The sequence below is a fragment of the Rattus norvegicus genome, chromosome 18 (assembly GCF_036323735.1).
Source record: "Rattus norvegicus strain BN/NHsdMcwi chromosome 18, GRCr8, whole genome shotgun sequence".
NCBI classification, from domain to species: Eukaryota; Metazoa; Chordata; class Mammalia; order Rodentia; family Muridae; genus Rattus; species Rattus norvegicus.
In genome coordinates, this window is record NC_086036.1 from 56,138,842 (window position 1) to 56,166,444 (window position 27,603).

A 27,603-nucleotide genomic window follows, 5' to 3' on the forward strand; every position below is an offset into this window, starting at 1 on the left:
GAGACCCCATATGTACAACAATGCCAAGCAACCAGAGTTTCCAGGGACTAAGCCACTACCTAAAGACTATACATGGACTGACCCTGGACTCTGACCTCATAGGTAGCAATGAATATCCTAGTAAGAGCACCAGTGGAAGGGGAAGTCCTGGGTCCTGCTAAGACTGAACCCCCAGTGAACTAGATTGTTGGGGGGAGGGCGGCAAGGGGGGGAGGGTTGGGAGGGGAACACCCATAAGGAAGGGGAGGGGGGAGGGGGATGTTTGCCCGGAAACCGGGAAAGGGAATAACATTCGAAATGTAAATAAGAAATACTCAAGTTAATAAAATATATATATATATAAAAAATGGGGTACAGAGATAAACAAAGAATTCTCAGGTGAAGAATACTGAATGTCTGAGAAGCACCTAAAGAAATGTTCAGCATTCTTAGTCATAAGGGAAATGCAAATCAAAACAACCCTGAGATTCCACCTCATACCTGTCAGAATGGCTAAGATAAAAATCTCAGATGACAACAGATGTTGGCAAGCATGTGGAGAAAGAGAAACACTTATCCATTGTCAGTGAATTTCAAGTTGGTACAACCACTCTGGAAATCAGTCTGGCACTTCCTCAGAAAATTGGGCATAGTACTACTTAAGAACCCAGTATACCACTTCTGGGCATACACCCAAAAGATGCTCCAACATATAACAAGGATATTTGCTCCACTATGTTCGTAGCAGCCTTATTTATAATAGGCAGAAGCTAGAAAGAACCCAAATGTCCTTCAACAGAGGAATGGATACAGAAAATGTGGTACATTTACACAGTGGAGTACTACTATGCTACTAAAAACAATGACTTCATGAAATTTTAGGCAAATGGATGGAACTAGAAAATATCATCTTAAGTAAGGTAACCCAATCACAAAACAACACCCATGGTATGTACTCACTGATCAGTGGAAATTAGCACAAAAGCTTGGAATACCTAAAAATGAACACCTAAAAGTGAATAAATATGAAGGAATACCTTCATATGAAGCCCAAGAAGAAGGAAGACCAAATGTGGATTCTTCATTCCTTCTTAGAAGTGAGAACAAAATAACTCACAGGAGGAAATACAGGGACAAAGAGTGGAGCAGGGACTGAAGGAAAGGTCATCCAGAGACTGCCCCACTTGGGGATCCATCTCATATGCAGCCAACAAACATGCTGATGCTAAGAAGTGTTTACTGACAGGAGCCTGATATGGGTGTCACCTGAGAGTCTCTGCGAGAGCCCTACTGATACAAATGATGATGCTTGCAGCTAACCATTGGTCTGAACAAAGGGACCCCAATGAAGGAATTAGAGAAAAGTCCGAAGGAGCTGAAGGGGTTTGCAACCCATAGGAAGAACAACAATATCAACCAACCAGACCCTACCAGAGCTCCCAGGGACTAAAGCACCAACCAATGAGTACACATTAAGGAACCCATGACTCCAGCCACATATATAGCAGAGGATGACATTGTCCAGCATAAATAGGAGAAAAAGACCTTGCCTGTGAAGGCTCATGTCCCCGATGTAAGGTAATGCCAGTGTGTTGAGGTGGGAATGGGTGGATGGGAGTGGGAGCATCCTCATAGAAGCAGGGGGAAGGGGGATGGGCTATGGGATAGGGGGAAAGGGTATAACATTTGAAATGTAAATACACAAAATATCCAAGAAACATTAAATTTAAAAAAGAAAAGAATATCCAGTCCTAATTATAATATATATATTAATATAATATATAAATATACATCTTATACATATACACGTAATTCTATTTCCAAGGCAGAGGAATGGTTGTGGAAGAGTCAGTTTAAAAAAAAAGTGTAAGAGCCAGAGTCAGTGGACAAAACTATGTCTTCAGGACAGAGCAAGACAGCTGGACATATGAACTCCAGTGATTGTGACATCATGTGTAAAACCTGTCAACCCAAGCTAGAACAAATCCCTGCATTGGCAGGGGAGTTGACAATGACAAGAATTAAGGAACGTGAGTCTCCAGTTGGGAGGAAGTAGGTTACATCGTGGCTGAAACTGTAATTGGCATCAGCAATATATGTGCTGTGTGACATTAGTTCAGGTTGCATTTGTGGAGTCGTGGATAAGGAAAACCATCTTTCAAGGATTGGGTTCCAGCCTAGTTAGGGAACTGTGTCTCTGTGTGCCCCCTCAGCTTCCAATGACACCCCCCATTGTTATGTTAGAAATGTGTAGCTTTTTCTGCTAACAAATGAAGTGATAATAGAATGAGAAACCGCTCTAAGTTTCATTTTCAATTTCTCTTCTGGGAAATGCAGGAGGTTCTGAGAGCTGCTAGATCTGTGTTCCTCCATGATTGGCCAACACACACTGAGAGGGGCGGGGCAGAAGCCAGAAGGGTGTGTAAGTCTGTGGAACTGACTTGAGCCACAGAGGAAGCAGGAACGGGGTTTTCACGTGAAGAGACTAGAGAACACACAGGAGGGTGCTTCCGGCAGTGGAACAAAAGCGTATGAATCCACTGGGCACAGGAGTTTCTGGTAAGTGGCCAGGAGCATTCAGTTCTAATTTCTAACCCTCACTCGCTGTTTTCTCTAAAGAGCAAATAGGCAACAAGACATTTAGGAACATGCCCAGACAGTGGGGATGCTCAGCTTGAAAGCTAGAGGGGCTTTGGTGGGAGTCGGACAGGACTGGCTTGTGGATGGTCTTTGAGCACATCACTCAAGTTGAGGTAGACCTAAGGGAATGATCTGGGTGTCGGTTTTTGGCAAAACTTATCCAACTGATTTGCTTGCCTCTAATTCCTCTTCCTGAAATGGCCATAATGAATGTTTCATGTAACACAATATCTTGGCAGCAAGTAAGACTTAGTTCTGTCTCAGGCTCATCTTGCTTCCTAGTTCAGGGTCAACTCTTTCATTCCTAACATTCCTGAGGACCTGACCTGTGGAGAAGAGGTCTCTCAGCATGGTGCCTCTGCTGGAGCTGGCTGCAGAAATCTGGTCTCTGGAAATCCTATTCACTGCGGTTTTCTTTATTGCAAAGCAGGAGCACTAAGGAAGGGTCTTCTCTGCATCTGTAAGGAACGTGTGCTGTGTCAGGGTGGGATGGCAACTGTCCTTTGGACAGGCTTCCATTTGTAATGCTGGCTTTGTGTGGGAAGACCTTGAGGACAGCTATTATACTGGAGGCTCCATCGAAAAACCAGGAGCTAGAACTGAATGAGAGGGGAAAACTGAAAAGACAAGAACAGCTGTGTGCCTTCGGGGACATTCTGTCTGTGTCCTGCAGGGGACTGTCCCTGTCAAAAGTACATCTGCCTACGGTGTCATTTATCTAATCCTGCTATGGTGCTCACTTATTTAATTTGGTTATCTTCTCTTTCAGAACATTGTCTTTACTCAGGTCTTCCTTGCCACAGACACGGGTGACCTTGCCCTGCCACTTCAGCAGAGAACTCTACTCCGTTCTTGTGCCTCACTGTTCTCGCCAGCTCCTGAAGCTCGCACATCACTCTGAGTACACCTAATGGATACTCAGCAATGAGCTGCTCAGGCAGCACTCAGGGAAGATGATCTGCTGTGTGCTTCCTCTCTTCCTAAGCTCTGTCACCCCAAATCTACCAGTCTGTAGTGACTGGTATGAAAAGAAAGTCCCCATGTAGAGGAAGTTTCTGCATATGCCCCAGGACTGGCCCTCAACCTACAGCCAGACACAGTGGATAAAATCCTTCACATGTCTCTGTTTTCCTGTGGTTTGAGTAGAACAGTTGGCATAACTGTTAAAGGGTTGCTCATGCAGGTTTTACAAAGCACTCAAAACAATTTCCTCCTTAATTGTCCTGTACAACTGAGCCCAGGACGCCGCCTGCCAAGGGCCTGATCAAGAGATCATTCACTCATAGATTTGTAATCTTGGCATCCCTGTCTGCTAAGGCTTAGGAGTGTGAGTAGGGAGTCAGAATTATTGGGGAAGGAGCATGAAACAGATTTCACAGTTTACTGTCCATAATACCCCTATCCCCTACCCCTGCCCTCTTCTTCTATGAGGGTGTTCCCCCACCCAACCACCCACCCCTTCCCACCTCCCTGCCCTGACATTCCTCTACACTGGGGGTGTCCAGCCTTGAAAAGACCAAGGGCTTCTCCTCCCATTGGTGTTCCACAAGGCCATCCTCTGCTACATATGCAGCTAGAGCCATGGGTCTGTCCATGTGTACACTTCGGATGGTGCTTTAGACTGTGGAAGCTCTGTTGGTTGGTATTGTTCTTATGAGGTTGCAAACCCCTTCAGCTCTGAAACTTTGATTGAACAGCACTTTTAATCAGATATTTATTTATTCACATTTAAAATGTTATTCCCTTTCCTTGTTTCTGGTTCATAAGCCCTCTAACTCCTCCAATTCCCCCATCTTCCATAAGGGTGTTCCCCTCCCAATCCACCCTCCCTTACCGCCCCTCCCCGACACTCCCGTACACTGGGGGTCCAACCTAGGCAGGACCAAGGGCTTCTCCTTCTATTGGTGTCCAGCAAGGCCATCTTCTGCTACATATGCAGTTGGAGCCCAGGGTCAGTCCATGTATAGTTTTGGGTAGTGGTTTGGTTCCTGGAAGCTCTGGTCGGTTGGCATTGTTGTTCTTATGGGCTTACAAGTCCCCTCATCTCTTTCAATCCTTCCTCTAATTCCCCCAAAGGGGGACCTGTTCTCAGTTCAGTGGTTTGCTGCTAGAATTCACCTCTGTATTTGATATGCTCTGGATGCATCTCTCAGGAGACATCTATACCCAGTCCCTTTCCACATGCACTTCACAGATTCATCAATCTTATCTAGTATTGGTGGCTGTATAAATATGGGCCACATGTGGGGCAGGCTCTGAATGGCTGTTCCTTCAGTCTCTGCTCTAAACTTTGCCCCCATGTCCACTCCTATGGATATTTTTGGTCCCCCTATTAAGACGGAGCGGGAGCATCCGCATTTTTGTCATCCTTATTCTTGAGCTTCCTGTGGTCTGTGGATTGCATCTTGGATAGTTCGAGCTGTTGGGCTAATAGCCACGTATCAATGAGTGCATACCAAGTGTGTTTTTCTGTGATTGGGTTACCTCACTTAGGATGATATTTTCCAGTTCTGACCATTTGCCTACGAATTTCATAAAGTCATTGTTTTTGATAGCTGAGTAATATTCCATTGTGTAGATGTACCACATTTTTTAATCCATTCCTCTGTTGAAGGGCATCTGGGTTCTTTCCAGCTTCTGGCTATTATAAATAAGGCTGCATGGACATAGTGGAGCACGTGTCTTTGTTATATGTTGGAGCATTTTGGGAGTATATGACCAGGAGAGGTATAGCTGGGTCCTCAGGTAGTTCAATGTCCAATTTTCTGAGGAAGCTCCAGACTGATTTGAATGGTTGTACCAGTCTGCAATCCCACCAACAATGGAGGAGTGTTCCTCTTTCTCCACATCCTCCCCAGCATCTGCTGTCACCTGAGTTTTTTACCTTAGTCATTCTGACTTGCATGAGGTGGAATCTCAGGGTTGTTTTGATTTGCATTTCCCCAATGACTAAGGATGTTGAACATTTCTTTAGGTGCTTTTCGGCCATTCGATATTTCTCACCTGAGAATGTTTTGTTTAGCTCTGTACCCCACATTTTAATAGGGTTATTTGGCTCTATGGAATCTCTGTTCTTGAGTTCTTTATATATTTTGGATATTAGCCCTCTATCAGATATAGGATTGGTAAAGATCTTTTCCCAATCTGCTGGTTGTTGTTTTGTCCTAATGACAGTGTCCTTTGCCTTGCAGAAACTTTGCAGTTTTATCAGGTCCTTTGTCAAATCTTGATCTTAAAGCATAAGCCACTGATATTTTGTTCAAGAAATTTTCCCCCGGGGCTGGAGAAACGGCTCAGAGGTTAAGAGCACTGACTGCTCTTTCGGAGGTCCTGAGTTCAATTCCCAGCAACCACATGGAGACTCACAACCATCTGTAATGGGATCTGATGCCCTCTTCTGGTGTCTGAATACAGCTACAGTGTACTCATACAAATAAATAAATAAATAAATAAATAAATAAATAAATAAATAAATAAATTTTTTTTAAAAAGAAAGAAATTTTCCCCAGTGCCCATGTGATCGAGATTCTTCCCCACTTTTTCCTCTGTTAGTTTCAGTGTATCTGGTTTGATGTGGAGGTCCTTGATCCACTTGGACATAAACTTTGTACAGGGGAATAAGAATAGATTGACTTGTATTCTTCTACATGTTGACCTCCAGTTGAACCAGCACCATTTGTCAAAAATGCTGTCTTTTTTCCATTGGATGGTTTTAGCTCCTTTGTCAAAGATCAACTGACCATAGATAAGTGGGTGCATTTCTGGGTCTTCAATTCTATTCCCCTGATCTATCTGCCAGTCTCTGAACCAATATTCTACAGTTTTTATTACTATTGCTCTGTAATACTGCTTAAGGTCAGGGACAGTGATTCCCCCAGAAGTTCTTTTCTTGTTCAGTAGAGTTTTCACTATCCTGGGTTTTTTGTTATTCCAAATGAAATTTCAAATTGCTCTTTCTGTCTCTATGAAGAATTCAGTTGGAATTTTGATCAGGATTGCATTGAATCTGTAGGTTGCATTTGGCATAGTGGCCATTTTTACTATATACATCCTGCTAATCCATGAGCACAGGGGTATCTTTCCATCTTCTGAGATCTTCTTCAATTTCTTTCTTCAGAGATTTGAAGTTCTTATCATACAAATGTGGTTAAAGTCACATCAAGGTAATTTATATTATTTGCGACTATTGTGAAGAGTGTCATTTCCCGAATTTCTTTCTCATCCTGTTTTTCCTTTGAATAGAGGAAGGCTACTGATTTGTTTGAGATAATTTTATACCCAGCCACTTTGCTGAAGTTGTCTATCAGGCTTAGTAGTTCTCTGGTGGAACCTTTGGGGGCACTTAAGTATACTATCATATTATCCGCAAATAGTGATATTTTGGCTTCTTCCTTTCCATTTTGTATCTCTTTGACCTCCTCTTGTTGTCTGATTGCTCTGGCTAGGACTTTGAGAACTATATTGAATAAGTAGGGAGAGAGTGGGCAGCCTTGTCTAGTCCCTGATTTTAGTGGGATTGCTTCAAGTTTCTCTCCATTAAGTTTGATGTTAGCTACAGGTTTGCTCTATATTGTTCTTACTACCTTCATGTATGGGCCTTGAATTCCTGATCTTTCTAAGACTTTTAAGATGAAAGGGTGTTGAATTTTGTCAAATGCTTTCTCAGCATCTAATGAAATGATCATGTGCTTTTTAATATTTGAGTTACTTTATATAGTGGATTACATTGATGAATTTCCATATATTGAACCATCCCTGCATCCCTAGGATGAAGCCTACGATGGATGATCGATCTGATGTACTCTTGGATTCAGTTTGCAAGAATTTTATTGAATATTTTTGTGTCAATATTCATCAGGGAAAATGGTCTGAAGTTCTCTTTCTTTGTTGGGTCTTTGTGTGGTCTAGGAATACAAGTAATTGTGTCTTCATAGAAGGAATTTGGTAGTGCTCTGTCTGTTCCTATTTTGCGGAATAGTTTGGACAGTATTGGTATGAGGTCGTCTATGAAGGACTAATAGAATTCTCCACTTAATCCATCTGGTTCTGGGATCTTTTTGGTTGGAAGACTTTTAATAATTACTTCTACTTCTTTAGGAGTTATGTGGTTATTTATATGGTTTACCTGTTCCTGATTTAACTTTGGTACCTAGTATTTGTCTAGAAAATTGTCCATTTCCTCCAGATTTTCAAGTCTTATTGAATAGGTTTTTGTAGTAGGATACGATTTTTTTTTAATTTCCTCAGATTCTGTGGTTATGTCTCCCTTTTCATTTCTGATTTTGTTAATTTGGATACTCTCTCTGTGCCCTCTGGTTAGTTTGGCTAAGGATTTATCTATCTTGTTGATTTTCTCAAAAAGTCAGCTCCTGGTTTTGTTGTTTCTTGGTATAGTCCTTTTTGTTTCTATTTGGTTGATTTCATTTCTGAGTTTGATTATTTCCTGCCTTCTACTCCTCTTGGGTGTATTTGCTTCTTTTTGTTCTAGAGCTTTTAGGTGTGCTGTCAAGTTGCTGAAGTATGCTCTCTCCTGTATCTTTTTGGAGGCACTCTGAACTATGAGTTTTCCTCTTAGCACAGCTTTCATTATGTCCCATCAGTTTGGGTAGGTTGTAATTTCATTTTCTTTAAATTCTAAGGAGTCTTTAATCTCTTTCTTTATTTCTTCCATGACTAAGTTATCATTGAGTAGAACATTGTTCAACCACCATGTGTATGTGGGCATTCTGTTGTTATTGTTGTTATTGAAGACCAGCCACAGTCCGTGGTGATCTGATAGGATGCATGGGATTATTTCTATCTTCCTCTATCTCTTGAGGCCTGTTTTGTGACTGATTATATGATCAATTTTGGAGAAAGTACCATGAGGTGCTAAGAAAAGATATATTCTTTTGTTTAGGATGGAATGTTCTATAAATATCTGTTAAGTCCATTTGGTTCATAACTTCTATTAGTTACTCTATATTTCTATTTAATTTCTGTTTCTATGATCTGTCCATTGATGAGAGTTGGGTGTTGAAATCTCCTACTAGTATTGTATGAGGTGCAATGTGTTCTTTGAGCTTTAGTAATTTCTTTTTTTATAGATAGAGGCGCCCTTACATTTAGAGCATAGCTATTTAGGATTGAGACTTCATCTCATTTTTCCTTTGATGAATACAAAGTGTCCTTCCTTATCTTTTTTGATGGTTTTTGGTTGAAAGTTGATTTTATTTGATATTAGAATGGCTACTCCAGCTTGTTTCTTTGGACCATTTGCTTGGAAAGTTTTTTTCCAGCCTTTGGCTCTGAATGAAGTGTCTGTCTTTGTTTCTGAGATGTATTTCCTGTATGCAGTAAAATGCTGGGTCCTCTTTATGTATCCACTCTGTTAGTCATGTCTTCTTATTGCAAAATTGAGTCCATTGATGTGGAGAGATATTAAGGAATAGTGATTATTGCTACCTATTATTTTTGCATTTAAAGGTAGAATTATGTTTGTGTGTCTCTCTTCTTTTGGTTTTCTTGCAAGGAGATTACTTTCTTCCTTTTTCTAGGGTGTAGTTTCCCTCCTTGTTTGTGCTTTTCCATCTACTACCCTTTGTAGGGCTGGACTCATAGAAAGATATTGTGTAAATTTGGTTTTGTCATGGAATATCTTGGTGTCTCCCCCTTTGTTAATTCAGAGATTTGCTGAATATACTAGCCTGGGCTGGCATTTGTGTTCCCTTAGGGTCTGTATGACATCTGCCCAAGGATCTTCTGGCTTTCATAGTCTCTGGTGAGAAATCTGGTGTAATTCTGATAGGTCTGCCCTTATATGTAACTTGAACTTTTTCCCTTACTGCTTTTAATATTCTTCCTTTGTTTTGTGCATTTGTTTTGACTATTATGTGATGGAAGAAATTTCTTTTCTGGTCCAATCTATTTGGTGTTGTGTAGGCTTCTCATGTGTTTATGGGCATCTCTTCCTGTAGGTTAGGGAACTTTTCTGCTATAATTTTGTTGAAGATTTTTACTGAACCTTTAAGTTGGGAGTCTTCATTCTCTTCTATACCTACTATCCCTATGTTTGATCTTCTCATTGTGTCCTGGATTTCATGTATGTTTTGGGCTAGGGGCTTTTTGAGTTTTACATTATCTTTGAGGGTTGTGTCGATGTTTTCTATGGTGCCTTCTGCCCCCGAGATTCTTTTATCTCTTGTATTCTGTTGGTGATGCTTGTGTCTATGACTTGTGATCTCTTCCCTGGGTTTTATATCTCCAGGTTTGTCTCCCTTTGTGCTTTTTTTGTTGTTTCTATTTCCATTTTTAAATCCTGCACAGTTTTGTTCAATTCCTTCACCTGTTTGGTTTTGTTTTCCTGTAATTCTTTCAGGGATTTTTGTGTTTCCTCTTTAAGGGCATCTACTTGTTTATCTGTGTTGTCCTGTATTTCGTTAAGGGAGTTACTTATGTCCTTCTTAAAGTCTTCAATCATTATCATAAAATGTGATTTTAAATCTAAATCTAGCTTTTCTGGTGTGTTTGGATATCCAGTATTTGCTCTGGTGGGAGAACTGGGCTCTGATGATGCCAAGTAGTCTTGGTTTCTGTTGCTTAGGTTCCTCCACTTGCCTCTTGCCATCAGGTTTTCTCTGGTGTTGGTCTTGCTGTTTCTGACAGTGTCTTGACCCTCCTTTAGATCTCAGTGTCAGCATTCCTGTAGACCTGCTTTCCTGTTTTCTTTTGTTTTTTTTTTTTTCAGCTGGTTCTGGAAACAGAGTGCTCTTCTTTCAGGTGTGTAGCCACTCCTGGAGGCTGGCTTTCAGCTCTTGGAGCAGGCAGGAACCGGAAGGATCCTGCCCCTGACTGCTTTTAGGCCCCTGTGCCCAGAGGCCATAGATGGCACTAGGCAATTTCCTCTTGGGTCAAGAATGTGGGCAGAGAGTAGTCTCCTCTGATTTCTCAGGAGTGTCCACACTTCTGAGGGTCTGGCTCTCTCCCCCCACGGGATTTGGGTGCATGGAGCTGTTTGACCAGTTCAATTCAATTCTGGGCACAGACCTGGACTGCGGGTTCCTGCAGCTGACTGCTGTGATATTCCTGTGTCCAGAGCCACTCTGGAATTTCCTCTTGGGCTAAGGATGTGGGCAAATTTGGGCAGAAGTGGCAGTCTGTCCTGTGGTCTCAGGATCATCTGCGCTTCTGAGTGTTCAGCTCTCTCCCCCATGGGCTTTGGGAGCAGGAAGCTGTGGGATGGGATCAGTTCAGTTCTGGGCACAGTCAGAAACCAGAAGTGCCCTGTTTCAGAGGACTTCTGCCTTTCTGTGTCCTGAGTCCACCAGGCAGGTCACTTGGAGCAGAAAAGTTGGTCTTACCTATGCTCTCAGATGTGTAGTCACTCCTGGTGGCTGGCTTTCAGCTCTCAGCTCAGGCAGGAACTGGAAGGGTCCGGCCCCTGACTGCTCCTAGGTCCCTGTGCCCAGGAGGCACAGATGACAATTTCCTCTTGGGTCTGGAATGTGGGCAGAGAGTATTCTCCTCTGATTTCTCAGGAGTGCCTGCACTTCAGGAGGGTCCAGCTCTCCCTGCAATCGGATTTGGATGCAGGGAGTTCAAACAGCATTTTTTAGAAAACCATCCACAGGCAACTATAGAGCCTATCTATCACAATGACTAGCCCAGCAAGATGACCCAATGGTGCAATTGTGACACTTAATATTGGAGGTGACCAATTGGATTGGATTCAACCAATGAGGGATGAGTACCCAGGATGAATAGAAGATATTATTATTAAACAAAAATAAATCAAATCTCATCCATAAAGAGCAAAGAAACAAAACAGACAGTCCTTGAAAGCAACACAAATGTCCAATGAATACATGGCAATAATGTTTGCAAAATCTTTAACCCAGGAAAAGGCAAATGAAAAACTACACTTAGGAGCTAAAGAGATGGTTCAGTGGTTAAGAGAGCTTGCTTCATAATTGTGATGACCCAAGTTCACATCCCAGCAAGCATGTAACAAGCTGGGCAAACCAGCAAATGTCTATAACGCAGAGTGTTTCCAGAAATAAGGGGATTTCTTTTTTTATTGGTTATTTTATTTATTTACATTTCACATGTTATCCCCCTTCCCGGTTTCCACTCCACCTTCCCCCCTGCCTCTATGAGGGTGCTATGCCACCCACCCACTCCCTCCTGCTTCAGTGCCCTAGTATTCCCATACACTGGGTCATCTAACCTCTACAGGACTAAGGAACTCCCTCCCAGTGATGCCCAATAAGGCCATCCTCTGCTACAGATCCAGCTGGAGCCATGGGTCCCCCCATTTATACTTTCGTTGGTGGTTTAGTTTCTGGAAGCTTTGAGGGGGGGTCTGGTTGGTTGATATTGTTGCTCTTCCTGTGGGGATGCAAACCCCTTCAGGTCCTTCAGTCCTTGTCCTAAATTCTTCACTGAAGGGAAGGCCATCCAGAGAAAAGGCCATCCAGAGACTGCCCTACCTGGGGATCCATCCCATCTGCAGTCACCAAACCCAGACACTGTTGGTGATACCACAAATAAGAGGTTTTCTTAGGCTTGTTTGCCTCCAGTCTAGGAGAGAAGTGAGCCCCAGATTCTGGGAAACCCTTTTTGAGAGGAATAGACACAGAGTGGAGGTAAAGGAGAACCAATGACTTCTTCTGGCCTCTGCAAACACAAGCACCCCACAACATACACATGCTATCACCCTCCAATAAATTAATAAATAAATATAAATAACTCTTAAAACACAAAGGGCATTGAGAGTTCATCTCACCCAGGAAACATAGCTATCAACTATCAAGGGTAAAGTCACACAAATATTGGAGAGGAGGAGGTGAGAGGGAAGGAACACCTCAATATTATTGATTGGTGGGAGTACAGAAATGAAAATTAGTTCTGCTACCCTAAACAAATGTCATGGTGTGTTCCCCACAAAATACAAAGAGAAAAGTTCACACACTCCCATATGAGGATACTGAGCTCTCCCAGCATCATGTGTTGAAGATACAGTCTTTTCTTCTGTGTATAATTTTTTGAACCCTCTGTCAGATATTCCATGATTGGGTTTCTTTCTGGGCCTTTCCAGTCTTAGCCTGAATTTCTGTGCATGGGTTGGTAGCTTGATGGCTTGGGAATTCCACCTTGCTTGGTGTCATTGTGATTTCAGTCTACATTGCCCACGAGCATTATGATATATCCAAAATGGCTTCTTTACTCATGCTGGCTGTGGTTTCTCACAGATCTGCTGTCAATTGTGTGAATTTTAGGAGTGGTTTTTCTATCCTGTGAAAGATATAACTAGAATTTTCCTCATATCCAAAGATGAGTTTTACTAATACAGCAAATTAATCAATACTAATTCTCCCACTTCATGAGCATGGAAGGCCTTTACAACTTCTAATATCTTCTTCCACTCCTTTCTTCAAAGGTTCAAGTATAAATAAAATACATAAATATTTATTTATAAATAAAATAAATAAAAATTGTAGAAATCTTTGGCCTCAACTATGCACATACCCTGTTATTCATATTTTAGATATTTGGATGGGACTTCACCCTTATTTATTTCTTAAGAAGTTTGTTACTGCCATATGAAATAACTACTTACTGATTTTTGTGTTGATATTATATCCTGCTACTTTGCTGAAAGTACTCAAAATAATATTCTGTATTAGTGTTCTTTCTACTGATGTAAAAAGACATGACCAAAAGCAACTTTGGGAGGAAGGGATTTATTCGGCTTATATATTCTGGGACACAGTCCATCAAAGAAAGTCAAGGTGAGAACTGAAGTTGAGGCCATGCAGGTGACCTGCTTAATGGCTACCACCACCACCCTGTACTAACCCCATTTCTCTCATTCTCCATAAAAATATATTCAAAAAGAATATTAATGTTGGCTAGATGTGGATAAGCATTTAGATAATTCTATATCTATAAGTTTTAGCCATGTGTATGTGTGCACATCCAACTATGTTTATACACTATTGGGTATTGAACCCAGGGCCTTCTTCATGCCAGAAGCATTTTACCAAATGAGCTACTTTCCAGTGCACAGGTGGATGATTTTTATACAGTAAAATATTAACATAAAGTAGAGCTAAATAATAGTTCAAGCACACTGAACTGTTAAATGGAGTAAATAGGTTTTAACATGATCTTTAAGGGTAAAGAAGCTTCAGATTATTGTTGAAAGTTTTCATTCCCATGGAGATAGGTTCCACGTTATGGAAAAGACACTAGAAAAGTAATTAATTAACAATAATTATGTCAAATAAAATTGCTAAAAGTAGAAGTGTAAAAGGAAGGTTTATGTGACTATTGGGGAAACAACATTTACTAAACATTGATGACAATTATTTTTTTGCTTCTCAGTTTGAGAAATTACACTTAAGGTAGTTAAAATTCATTGTAACTTGAAAGCACATTCTGAAGAAAGTATGCCTGGGTAGAAAAACATCTTGGATGTGCATGTAAGCTCCAGTCTAATTAGAGGCAACAGGATTGCTCCAATTCCAAAACTAGTTGGCTAAGGGGCACATGCGGATGGTGATGTGAATACTCCTACTTCGGTTGACTTTTTTTTTATTAACTTGAGTATTTCTTATTTTCATTTCCAGTGTTATTCTCTTTCCCAGTTTCCGGGCAAACATCCCCCTAATCCCTCCCCCTCCCCTTCTTTATGGGTGTTCCCCTCCCCATCATCCCCCCATTGCCGCTCTCCCCCCAACAATCACGTTCACTGGGAGTTCAGTCTTAGTAGGACCAAGGGCTTCCCCTTCCACTGGTGATCTTACTAGGCTATTCATTGCTACCTATGAGGTCAGAGTCCAGGTTCAGTCCATGTATAGTCTTTAGGTAGTGGCTTAGTCCCTGGAAGCTCTGGTTGCTTGGCATTGATGTTCATAAGGGGTCTTGAGCTCCTTCAAGCTCTTCCAGTTCTTTCTCTGATTCCTTCAACGGGGGTCCCGTTCTCAGTTCACTGGTTTGCTGCTGGCATTTGCCTCTCTATTTGCTGTATTCTGGCTGTGTCTCTCAGGAGCGATCTACATCCGGCTCCTGTCGGCCTGCACTTCTTTGCTTCATCCATCTTGTCTAATTGGATGGCTGTATATGTATGGGCCACATGTGGGGCAGGCTCTGAATGGGTGTTCCTTCTGTGTCTGTTTTAATCTTTGCCTCTCTATTCCCTGCCAAGGGTATTCTTGTTCCCCTTTTAAAGAAGGAGTGAAGCATTCAAATTTTGATCATCCGTCTTGAGTTTCATTTGTTCTAGGCATCTAGGGTAATTCAAGCATTTGGACTAATAGCCACTTATCAATGAGTGCATACCATGTGTGTTCTTCTGTGATTGGGTTACCTCACTCAGGATGATATTTTCCAGTTCCATCCATTTGCCTATGAATTTCATAAAGTCATTGTTTTTGATAGCTGAGTAATATTCCATTGTGTAGATGTACCACATTTTCTGTATCCATTCCTCTGTTGAAGGGCATCTGGGTTCTTTCCAGCTTCTGGCTATTATAAATAAGGCTGCGATGAACATAGTGGAGCACGTGTCTCTTTTATATGTTGGGGCATCTTTTGGGTATATGCCCAAGAGAGGTATAGCTGGATCCTCAGGCAGTTCAATGTCCAATTTTCTGAGGAACCTCCAGACTGATTTCCAGAATGGTTGTACCAGTCTGCAATCCCAACAACAATGGAGAAGTGTTCCTCTTTCTCCACATCCTCGCCAGCATTTGCTGTCACCTAAGTTTTTGATCTTAGCCATTCTCACTGGTGTGAGGTGAAATCTCAGGGTTGTTTTGATTTTCATTTCCCTTATGACTAAAGATGTTGAACATTTCTTTAGGTGTTTCTCAGCCTTTCGGCATTCCTCAGCTGTGAATTCTTTGTTTAGATCTGAACCCCATTTTTTTTTTTTACAAAACAGGCTTCAGAATCCCAAATGTAACTTCTTGAGTCAAGTTCTGTTACAAGGATACACTGCTTATTAAATATAGTTTAAAGCCTTTTTACAAGCCTCCATGCCTAGCTTTTTTTTTTCGTTGTTTTTTTTTTTTTTTATTAACTTGAGTATTTCTTATATACATTTCGAGTGTTATTCCCTTTCCCGGTTTCCGGGCAAACATCCCCCTCCCCCGTCCCCTTCCTTATGGGTGTTCCCCTCCCAACCCTCCCCCCATTGCCGCCCTCCCCCCATAGACTAGTTCACTGGGGGTTCAATCTTAGCAGGACCCAGGGCTTCCCCTTCCACTGGTGCTCTTACTAGGATATTCATTGCTACCTATGGGGTCAGAGTCCAGGGTCAGTCCATGTATAGTCTTTAGGTAGTGGCTTAGTCCCTGGAAGCTCTGGTTGCTTGGCATTGTTGTATTTTTGGGGTCTCGAGCCCCTTCAAGCTCTTCCAGTTCTTTCTCTGATTCCTTCAATAGGGGACCTATTCTCAGTTCAGTGGTTTGCTGCTGGCATTCGCCTCTGTATTTGCTGTATTCTGGCTGTGTCTCTCAGGAGCGATCTACATCCGGCTCCTGTCGGTCTGCACTTCTTTGCTTCATCCATCTTGTCTAATTGGGTGGCTGTATATGTATGGGCCACATGTGAGGCAGGCTCTGAATGGGTGTTCCTTAAGTCTCTGTTTTAATCTTTGCCTCTCCCTTCCCTGCCAGGGGTATTCTTTTTCCTCATTTAAAGAAGGAGTGAAGCATTCACATTTTGATCATCCGTCTTGAGTTTCGTTTGTTCTAGGGATCTAGGGTAATTCAAGCATTTGGGCTAATAGCCACTTATCAATGAGTGCATACCATGTATGTCTTTCTGTGATTGGATTAGCTCACTCAGGATGATATTTTCCAGTTCCAACCATTTGCCTACGAATTTCATAAACTCGTTGTTTTTGATAGCTGAGTAATATTCCATTGTGTAGATGTACCACATTTTCTGTATCCATTCCTCTGTTGAAGGGCATCTGGGTTCTTTCCATTTTCTGGCTATTATAAATAAGGCTGCGATGAACATAGTGGAGCACGTGTCTCTTTTATATGTTGAGGCATCTTTTGGGTATATGCCCAAGAGAGATATAGCTGGATCCTCAGGCAGTTCAATGTCCAATTTTCTGAGGAACCTCCAGACTGATTTCCAGAATGGTTTTACCAGTTTGCAATCCCACCAACAATGGAGGAGTGTTCCTCTTTCTCCACATCCTCGCCAGCATCTGCTGTCACCTGAGTTTTTGATCTTAGCCATTCTCACTGGTGTGAGGTGAAATCTGAGGGTTGTTTTGATTTGCATTTCCCTTATGACTAAAGATGTTGGACATTTCTTTAGGTGTTTCTCAGCCATTCGGCATTCCTCAGCTGTGAATTCTTTGTTTAGCTCTGAACCCCATTTTTAATAGGGTTATTTGTTTCCCTGCGGTCTAACTTCTTGAGTTCTTTGTATATTTTGGATATAAGGCCTCTATCTGTTGTAGGATTGGTAAAGATCTTTTCCCAATTTGTTGGTTGCCGTTTTGTCCTAACCACAGTGTCCTTTGCCTTACAGAAGCTTTGCAGTTTTATGAGATCCCATTTGTCGATTCTTGATCTTAGAGCATAAGCCATTGGTGTTTTGTTCAGGAAATTTTTTCCAGTGCCCATGTGTTCCAGATGCTTCCCTAGTTTTTCTTCTATTAGTTTGAGTGTATCTGGTTTGATGTGGAGGTCCTTGATCCACTTGGACTTAAGCTTTGTACAGGGTGATAAGCATGGATCGATCTGCATTCTTCTACATGATGACCTCCAGTTGAACCAGCACCATTTGCTGAAAATGCTATCTTTTTTCCATTGGATGGTTTTGGCTCCTTTGTCAAAAATCAAGTGCCCATAGGTGTGTGGGTTCATTTCTGGGTCTTCAATTCTGTTCCATTGGTCTATCTGTCTGTCTCTGTACCAATACCATGCAGTTTTTATCACTATTGCTCTGTAATACTGCTTGAGTTCAGGGATAGTGATTCCCCCTGAAGTCCTTTTATTGTTGAGAATAGTTTTGGCTATCCTGGGTTTTTTGTTATTCCAGATGAATTTGCAAAATGTTCTGTCTAACTCTTTGAAGAATTGGATTGGTATTTTGATGGGGATTGCATTGAATCTGTAGATTGCTTTTGGTAGAATGGCCATTTTTACTATATTAATCCTGCCAATCCAAGAGCATGGGAGATCTTTCCATCTTCTGAGGTCTTCTTCAATTTCTTTCTTCAGAGGCTTGAAGTTCTTATTGTACAGATCTTTTACTTGCTTGGTTAAAGTCACACCGCGGTACTTTATATTATTTGGGTCTATTATGAAGGGTGTCGTTTCCCTAATTTCTTTCTCGGCTTGTTTCTCTTTTGTGTAGAGGAAGGCTACTGATTTATTTGAGTTAATTTTATACCCAGCCACTTTGCTGAAGGTGTTTATCGGCTTTAGTAGTTCTCTCGTGGAACTTTTGGGATCACTTAAATATACTATCATATCATCTGCAAATAGTGATATTTTGATTTCTTATTTCCAATCTGTATCCCCTTGACCTCCTTTTGTTGTCTGATTGCTCTGGCTTGAACTTCAAGAACTATATTGAATAAGTAGGGAGAGAGTGGGCAGCCTTGTCTAGTCCCTGATTTTAGTGGGATTGCTTCAAGTTTCTCTCCATTTAGTTTAATGTTAGCAACTGGTTTGCTGTATATGGCCTTTACTATGTTTAGGTATGGGCCTTGAATTCCTATTCTTTCCAGGACTTTTATCATGAAGGGGTGTTGAATTTTGTCAAATGCTTTCTCAGCATCTAATGAAATGATCATGTGGTTTTGTTCTTTCAGTTTGTTTATATAATGGATGGTTGATGGTTTTCCGTATATTAAACCATCCCTGCATGCCTGGGATGAAGCCTACTTGATCATGGTGGATGATTGTTTTGATGTACTCTTGGATTCGATTTGCCAGAATTTTATTGAGTATTTTTGCGTCGGTATTCATAAGGGAAATTGGTCTGAAGTTCTCTTTCTTTGTTGGGTCTTTGTGTGGTTTAGGTATAAGAGTAATTGTGGCTTCATAGAAGGAATTCGGTAGTGCTCCATCTGTTTCAATTTTGTGGAATAGTTTGGATACTATTGGTATGAGGTCTTCTATGAAGGTCTGATAGAATTCTGCACTAAACCCGTCTGGACCTGGGCTCTTTTTGGTTGGGAGACCTTTAATGACTGCTTCTATTTCCTTAGGAGTTATGGGGTTATTTAACTGGTTTATCTGTTCCTGATTTAACTTTAGTACCTGGTATCTGTCTAGGAAATTGTCCATTTCCTGCAGATTTTCAAATTTTGTTGAATATACACTTTTATAGTAAGATCTGATGATTTTTTTAATTTCCTCTGAATCTGTAGTTATGTCTCCCTTTTCATTTCTGATTTTGTTAATTTGGACACACTCTCTGTGTCCTCTCGTTAGTCTGGCTAAGGGTTTATCTATCTTGTTGATTTTCTCAAAGAACCAACTTTTGGTTCTGTTGATTCTTTCTATGGTCCTTTTTGTTTCTACTTGGTTGATTTCAGCTCTGAGTTTGATTATTTCCTGCCTTCTACTCCTCTTGGGTGTATTTGCTTCTTTTTGTTCTAGACCTTTTAGGTGTGTTGTCAAGCTGGTGACATATGCTCTTTCCTGTTTCTTTCTGCAGGCACTCAGCGCTATGAGTTTTCCTCTTAGCACAGCTTTCATTGTGTCCCATAAGTTTGGGTATGTTGTACCTTCATTTTCATTAAATTCTAAAAAGTCTTTAATTTCTTTCTTTATTTGTTCCTTGACCAGGTTATCATTGAGTAGAGCATTGTTCAATTTCCACGTATATGTGGGCATTCTTCCCTTATTGTTATTGAAGACCAGCTTTAGGCCGTGGTACTCTCGGTTGACTTTTAAAGTTTCCATCATAAAGGACTTACTGGAGAGCAAGTAGAAGTACATAAGAACCAGTCCACATCAGAATGTAGCAGGCTTCATTCCAGAGGACACAGTGCTTTCAGAGAGCAAAGCACCAAGGCGTTCCTCTGCCATCAGTCTCCTGCAACTTACTCTCCCTTCTTCCTTCCAGGGCCTTTGTTTGCTCAGTGTCATGGGTCAGCTGTTCTCTGGCACAGCTAAGAGTGAAGCCTTGTACTCCAGCTTCAGTGAATATTTTAAGAAGTTTAAGGCAGAAAACAAAATCATTTCTCAGGAAACCATCACATTGATTGAATTATACCTGATACTAGAAGACCTTCCGCAGGCAAATAATGAAATTACTTCTGCATTGAGAAAACTTGCTAACACCCCACTCAATGTAGCTGTGATAGGAGAGTCTGGAACAGGGAAGTCCAGCTTCATCAATGTCTTCAGGGGGGTTGGACATGAAGATGAAACTGCAGCTCCGATTGGGGTAGTGGAGACAACCATGAGGAGAACTCCATACAGACATCCCAACATTCCGAATGTGGTTATTTGGGATCTGCCGGGGATTGGAACCACAAATTTCCCACCAAAAGACTATCTGGAGAAAATGAAATTCTGTGAGTATGACTTCTTCATTATTATTTCAGCCACACGCTTTAGGAAAAACGATATAGACCTCGCCAAAGCAGTCAGCATGATGAAGAAGGATTTCTATTTTGTGAGAACCAAGATGGACATAGATCTAGAAAATGAAATGGAATGCAAAGACACCTTTAGCAGAGAAACCTTCCTGAAGCATATCCGAAGCCATTGTGTGACTATGTTTAAGAAGAATAACCTTCATGTGCCGCCGATCTTCCTGATCTCAAACAGAAATGTATCTGACTATGATTTCCCGATCCTGAAGGCCATGCTGCAAAACAAACTTTCTACTCACACATATCACAACATTATGGTTTCCTTGCCTAATATTACAGAGGCAGCCATTGAAAGAAAACACACCTTTATACAGCAGTTTATCTGGCTAGAAGCCTTCAAAGATGGAGTTTTGATGACTATTCCTGTAGTGGACACCCTCAAAGACAGTGATGTGGAGAAGTTAAAGATGAGTTTAAACCACTATCGAGTTCTCTTTGGAGTGGATGATGCAACCCTGCAGTTCATGGCAAAGGATTCCCAAGTGCCTGTTGAACAACTGAGAAAAATCATTAAATCTCCTTATTTGTTAGAAACTAAGAAAAGAAAAGCATTAGAAGGGATGCTTTTAAAATACATGGAGAAATCTGCCTCAGCTAATGGTGGGCTCCTGGCAACAGGTCTTTACTTTAGGAAATCCTTTTACTTACAACTTCTTTTCCTTGACACAGTGGCTGAAGATGCCAAAGTTCTCCTTAGAGAGACACATTCAAGAAACTAGTTCAGACTAGTTTAGGCCAAGCATGGAGGTGCACACCCTAACACCAGGACTCCACTCAGGAGGCAGAGGCAGGCACATGTCTGTGAGTTTGAAGGCAACCAATTAGGCTACATAGCGAATTCCAACTAGAGTTACCTGGTGAGGCCCTGCCTCAAAAGAACCAAGCCAATAAAAAATATGTAAGTTCAAACTCAAGTCACCCACAGCCACAGACCATAACCATGTCATTAGCCAATCTGCTAACTACATGAGACATCTGAGGACCAGGCTCATTAGTGTGAATTATAACAGAATTCTCTCACTAGCTGATGTTCTCTCTCACTACGTACCTTTCTGTCTCTCAAACACGCATGCGTGCACACATGCATGTGCGCATGTGCAAGCACACACACACACACACACACACACACACACACGTACACACACGTATACACACATACATTCACTTGAACTTTACCTATTCCTGCTATCATCAAGCCTGTGTTAGAGAGTGACTAGCATGGTTTACAGATTCTCTCAACAGGAAGAACTTAAGACCAAAGTAGAAAGAAACCATAACCACAGATCATAAGTTTGCTAATGAACAACAAACTCCTAAAACTCCTGCCACATTCTTGCTAGGGATAATTACTAGAAAACATCTGTAATTCTGTGCCAGGAACTGGAGAACTCTGAATTACTGTCATTACATGTCTTGCTTATGGTTATTTAGAATAAAACCTGTTTTAAGCCACACATGGCACCATAAAATATGTAATAAATTGTTGATTAAAAAAGAGTGTCTGCTGTTGTTATCCCCACTGCACCCTTGATATGCTACTGTTGATTATGGGAAATGATGCTTTTGTTCGCTGGTAATCTCAATTCTTGTTCACTGAGCTAACACTTCTCTGAATCGTAAAGAAATGTCTCATTTGCTGTATGGATGCATCATCTGTCATTTAAAAAGCCTGTGGCCTATGGGGTAGGCAGGAACTGAAAGATGGGATAACCAAGAGGAGAAAGAATTCTGGAATAAAGCGATACAGGATTGTTGTTGGTTATTAGTACTGCACATTTGCTCCTCCACAGGGCTCTGGGCCACTCCAGGTGCAGGACACAGGAAGTTGATGGAGTTTAGTCCACTGCCAGGCTGCTGGCTGTTGGGATGTGGGAAGCCACATGACACCACTCCCGGAGTGGGGAAGCACCTTCTAACAGTAAGACAGAGCCTGAGCTGCTTCAGGGTTCCTAGGGCCTGTGAGGAGGCCAGAACCATCAGGTTTTCAGACTCTTAAGCATCCAGGCACTGTTGGGATGCAGAGGAAGAGCAGAGGAGTGGGGTAGGGGAGAAGGGGGAGCTCTGTCTGGTCCTTGGGAAGAGGGGTTCTGTGATCATTGACTGGACTGCCTTAGCCTTGAGTTTACTGATGGGGCCTGGCTAGGAGCACAGAGAAGCCATCTACAGATTAGGCGCAACTCTGTAGGCAAAGGCCTTCTCTATGGCTCCCTATTGTGGATCCCAATGAAAAGAGAAGTCTGTGGTTTTAAGACATTTATTGTCATGGTGGAAAATAGATGGTTAAAACCATATCCCACTTCTCAGGTTAGGCCTGAGATTAAATACCTTTCACAGGGAAGAGTGTCTGGGAAGAAAAGGTGATTGGCTAAGCCTCCAGGCCTTTATGTACCGCATTATAATAGAGATCTGTCTTGAGCCTGTGACCAGTGGTCACTTCCTCTACCTGTGGATGGGCTTGAGACATTGCCCTTACATGACTGATGGCCATAAATCTATGGGGGACCAGAAAAACACTCTGGAAAAAGCAAGATTTTGATATAAAATCACTATTCATGATGATGTTAGAGGACTTTAAGAAGGACATAAATGCATAAATGAAATACAGGACAACACAAGTAAACAGGTAGAAGCCCTCAAAGAGGAAACCCAAAAATCCCTTAAATAATTATAGGAAAACAGAATGAAGCAGGTGAAGGAATTGAACAAAACCATACAGGATCTAAAAATGAAAATAGAAACAATAAAGAAATAACAAAGGGAGACAACTCTGGAGATAGAAAACCTAGGAAAGAGATCAGGAGTCATAGACACAAGCATTACCAACAGAATACAAGAGATAGAAGACAAAATCTGAGGGGCAGAAGATGCCATAAAAAACATTGACACAACAGTCAAAGAAAATGCAAAACAAAAAGGTCCTAACCCCAAACATCAAGGACACAATGAGAAGATCAAGCCTAAGGATAATAGGTAGAAAAGAGAGCGAAGATTCCCAAATTAAAGGGCCAATAAATATCTTCAACAAAATTATAGAAGAAAACTTCCCTAACTTAAAGGAGGAAATGCCTATAAACATAAACATAAACATAAACACACAAGAAGCCTACAGAACTCCAAATAGATTGGAACAGAAAAGAAGTTCTTCCCATCACATAATAGTCAAAACATCTGTGATGCTTTGCATATGCTTTGCGCAGAGACTGGCACTATTAGAAGGTGTGGCTTTGCTGGAGGAAGTGTGTCACTGTGGGGATGGGCTTGGAGACCCTCCTCCTAGCTGCCTGAGGATGCTCAGTCTGTTCCCACCTTCCTTCTGGTGAAGATGTAGAACTCAGTGACTCCTGCACCATTCCTGCGTGGATGCTGCGATGCTGCCATGCTCCCACCTTGATGATAATGGACTGAACTTCTGAGCCTGTAAGTCAGCCCCAATTAAATGTTGTCCTTTCTAAAACTTACATTGGTCTGGTATCTATTCACAGCAGTAAACCCATAACTAAGACCAGAAATGCACAAAACAAAGAAAAAATATTAAAAGCAGTAAGGGGAAAAGGTCAAGTCACATATAAGGGCAGACCTATCAGAATTGCATCAGAGACTATGAGAGCCAGAAGATCCTAGGCACATGTCATACAGATTCTAAGAGAACACAAATGGCAGCCCAGGCTACTATATCCAGAAAAACTCTCAATTAACATAAATGGAGAAACCAAGTTATTTCATGACAAAACCAAATTTACAAAATATCTTTCCACAGATCCAGCCCTACAAAGGATAATAGATAGAAAATTCCAATACAAGGAGGAAAACTACACCCTAGAAAAAGACAGAAAGTAATCTTCTTGCAACAAACCCAAAAGAAGAGAGCCACACAAACATAATTCCACCTCTAGCAACAAAAATAACAGGAAACAACAATCACTATTCTTTAATATCTCTCAACCTCAGTGGACTCAATTCCACAATAAAAAGACATAGATTAAGAGACTGGATACATGGTCACAGTAGGCAGAGACTGGAGATAGCCCAGACATCTCAGCTGGTGGATGAATAGTGAATATGTGCTACATTTGTACGATGGAGTAATATTTAGTTGTTAAGAAAAAATACATTGAGCTCTCTGCTCCCAAACCCCGTGGGAGAGAGACCTCACCGCCTGATCAAGTGGGCACTCCTGAGGCTGCAGAGCGGAGGAGACCACCAACACTGCCCACCCCTGCCCACATCCCTGGCCCAAGAGGCAACTGTATAAGGCCTCTGGGTTCCCGTAGGGGAGGGCCCGGGAGCGGCAGGACCCCTGCGCCTGAGACACTGCCGGAACCTGAAGGAAACAGACCGGATAAACAGTTCTCTGCACCCAAATCCCGTGGGAGGGAGAGCTGAACCTTCAGAGAGGCGGACACGCCTGGGAAACCAGAAGAGACTGCACTCTGTGCACATCCAGGCGCCAGAGGAAAACACCAAACACCATCTGGAACCCTGGTGCACGGAGGCTCCTGGAAAGAGTGGCGCAGATCTTCCCGGTTGCTGCCACAGCGGAGAGGACTTAGGCAGTACCACACGAGCAAACTTGAGCCTTGGAACTGCAGGTAGGACCAACTTTTCCCCTGCAAGAAACCTGCCTGGTGAACTCAAGACACAGGCCCACAGGAACAGCTGAAGACCTGTAGAGAGGAAAAACTACACGCCCGAAAGCAGAACACTCTGTCCCCATAACAGGCTGAAAGAAAACAGGAAAACAGGTCTACAGCACTCCTGACACACAGGTTATAGGACAGTCTAGCCACTGTCAGAAATAGCAGAACAAAGTAACACTAGAGATAATCTGATGGCGAGAGGCAAGCGCAGGAACCCAAGCAACAGAAACCAAGACTACATGGCATCATCGGAGCCCAATTCTCCCAACAAAGCAAACACGGAATATCCAAACACACCAGAAAAGCAAGACCTAGTTTCAAAATCATATTTGATCATGATGCTGGAGGACTTCAAGAAAGACATAAAGAACTCCCTTAGAGAACAAGTAGAAGCCTACAGAGAGGAATCGCAAAAATCCCTGAAAGAATTCCAGGAAAACACAATCAAACAGTTAAAGGAATTAAAAATGGAAATAGAAGCAATCAAGAAAGAACACATGGAAACAACCCTGGACATAGAAAATCAAAAGAAAAGACAAGGAGCTGTAGATACAAGCTTCACCAACAGAATTCAAGAGATGGAAGAGAGAATCTCGGGAGCAGAAGATTCCATAGAAATCATTGACTCAACTGTCAAAGATAATGTAAAGCGGAAAAAGCTACTGGTCCAAAACATACAGGAAATCCAGGACTCAATGAGAAGATCAAACCTAAGGATAATAGGTATAGAAGAGAGTGAAGACTCCCAGCTCAAAGGACCAGTAAATATCTTCAACAAAATCATAGAAGAAAACTTCCCTAACCTAAAAAAACAGATACCCATAGGCATACAAGAAGCCTACAGAACTCCAAATAGATTGGACCAGAAAAGAAACACCTCCCGTCACATAATTGTCAAAACACCAAACGCACAAAATAAAGAAAGAATATTAAAAGCAGTAAGGGAAAAAGGTCAAGTAACATATAAAGGCAGACCTATCAGAATCACACCAGACTTTTCGCCAGAAACTATGAAGGCCAGAAGATCCTGGACAGATGTCATACAGACCCTAAGAGAACACAAATGCCAGCCCAGGTTACTGTATCCTGCAAAACTCTCAATTAACATAGATGGAGAAACCAAGATATTCCATGACAAAACCAAATTTACACAATATCTTTCTACAAGTCCAGCACTACAAAGGATAATAAAGGGTAAAGCCCAACATAAGGAGGCAAGCTATACCCTAGAAGCAAGAAACTAATCATCTTGGCAACAAAACAAAGAGAATGAAAGCACACAAACATAACCTCACTTCCAAATATGAATATAATGGGAAGCAATAATCACTATTCCTTAATATCTCTCAATATCAATGGCCTCAACTCCCCAATAAAAAGACATAGATTAACAAACTGGATACGCAACGAGGACCCTGCATTCTGCTGCCTACAGGAAACACACCTCAGAGACAAAGACAGACATTACCTCAGAGTGAAAGGCTGGAAAACAATTTTCCAAGCAAATGGTCAGAAGAAGCAAGCTGGAGTAGCCATTCTAATATCAAATAAAATCAATTTTCAACTAAAAGTCATCAAAAAAGATAAGGAAGGACACTTCATATTCATCAAAGGAAAAATCCACCAAGATGAACTCTCAATCCTAAATATCTATGCCCCAAATACAAGGGCACCTACATATGTAAAAGAAACCTTACTAAAGCTCAAAACACACATTGCACCTCACACAATAATAGTGGGAGATTTCAACACCCCACTCTCATCAATGGACAGATCATGGAAACAGAAATTAAACAGAGATGTAGACAGACTAAGAGAAGTCATGAGCCAAATGGACTTAACGGATATTTATAGAACATTCTATCCTAAAGCAAAAGGATATACCTTCTTCTCAGCCCCTCATGGTACTTTCTCCAAAATTGACCATATAATTGGTCAAAAAACGGGCCTCAACAGGTACAGAAAGATAGAAATAATCCCATGCGTGCTATCGGACCACCACGGCCTAAAACTGGTCTTCAATAACAATAAGGGAAGAATGCCCACATATACGTGGAAATTGAACAATGCTCTACTCAATGATAACCTGGTCAAGGAAGAAATAAAGAAAGAAATTAAAAACTTTTTAGAATTTAATGAAAATGAAGATACAACATACCCAAACTTATGGGACACAATGAAAGCTGTGCTAAGAGGAAAACTCATAGCGCTGAGTGCCTGCAGAAAGAAACAGGAAAGAGCATATGTCACCAGCTTGACAGCACACCTAAAAGCTCTAGAACAAAAAGAAACAAATACACCCAGGAGGAGTAGAAGGCAGGAAATAATCAAACTCAGAGCTGAAATCAACCAAGTAGAAACAAAAAGGACCATAGAAAGAATCAACAGAACCAAAAGTTGGTTCTTTGAGAAAATCAACAAGATAGATAAACCCTTAGCCAGACTAACGAGAGGACACAGAGAGTGTGTCCAAATTAACAAAATCAGAAATGAAAAGGGAGACATAACTACAGATTCAGAGGAAATTCAAAAAATCATCAGATCTTACTATAAAAACCTATATTCAACAAAACTTGAAAATCTTCAGGAAATGGACAATTTCCTAGACAGATACCAGGTATCGAAGTTAAATCAGGAACAGATAAACCAGTTAAACAACCCCATAACTCCTAAGGAAATAGAAGCAGTCATTAAAGGTCTCCCAACCAAAAAGAGCCCAGGTCC

At 41.5% G+C, this 27,603-nt stretch overlaps 1 protein-coding gene across 1 annotated transcript; it reads left to right on the top strand.

Annotated features, from left to right (window-relative positions):
• The first annotated feature begins 2,439 nt into the window (after positions 1-2,439).
• Ifgga2l2 (interferon-gamma-inducible GTPase 2 like 2) lies at positions 2,440-21,737 on the top strand. Its single transcript, NM_001024284.2, has 2 exons — positions 2,440-2,538; positions 19,708-21,737. Exon 2 carries the CDS (start codon positions 19,729-19,731, stop codon positions 20,959-20,961), a length of 1,233 nt encoding a protein of 410 aa, NP_001019455.1. The 5' UTR covers positions 2,440-2,538; positions 19,708-19,728; the 3' UTR covers positions 20,962-21,737.
• Positions 21,738-27,603: the final 5,866 nt, after the last annotated feature.

What these genes read in the sequence shown, in the direction of transcription:
- Ifgga2l2 (NM_001024284.2), top strand. Translation starts at nt 19,729, where the DNA reads ATGGGTCAGCTGTTCTCTGGCACAGCTAAGAGTGAAGCCTTGTACTCC.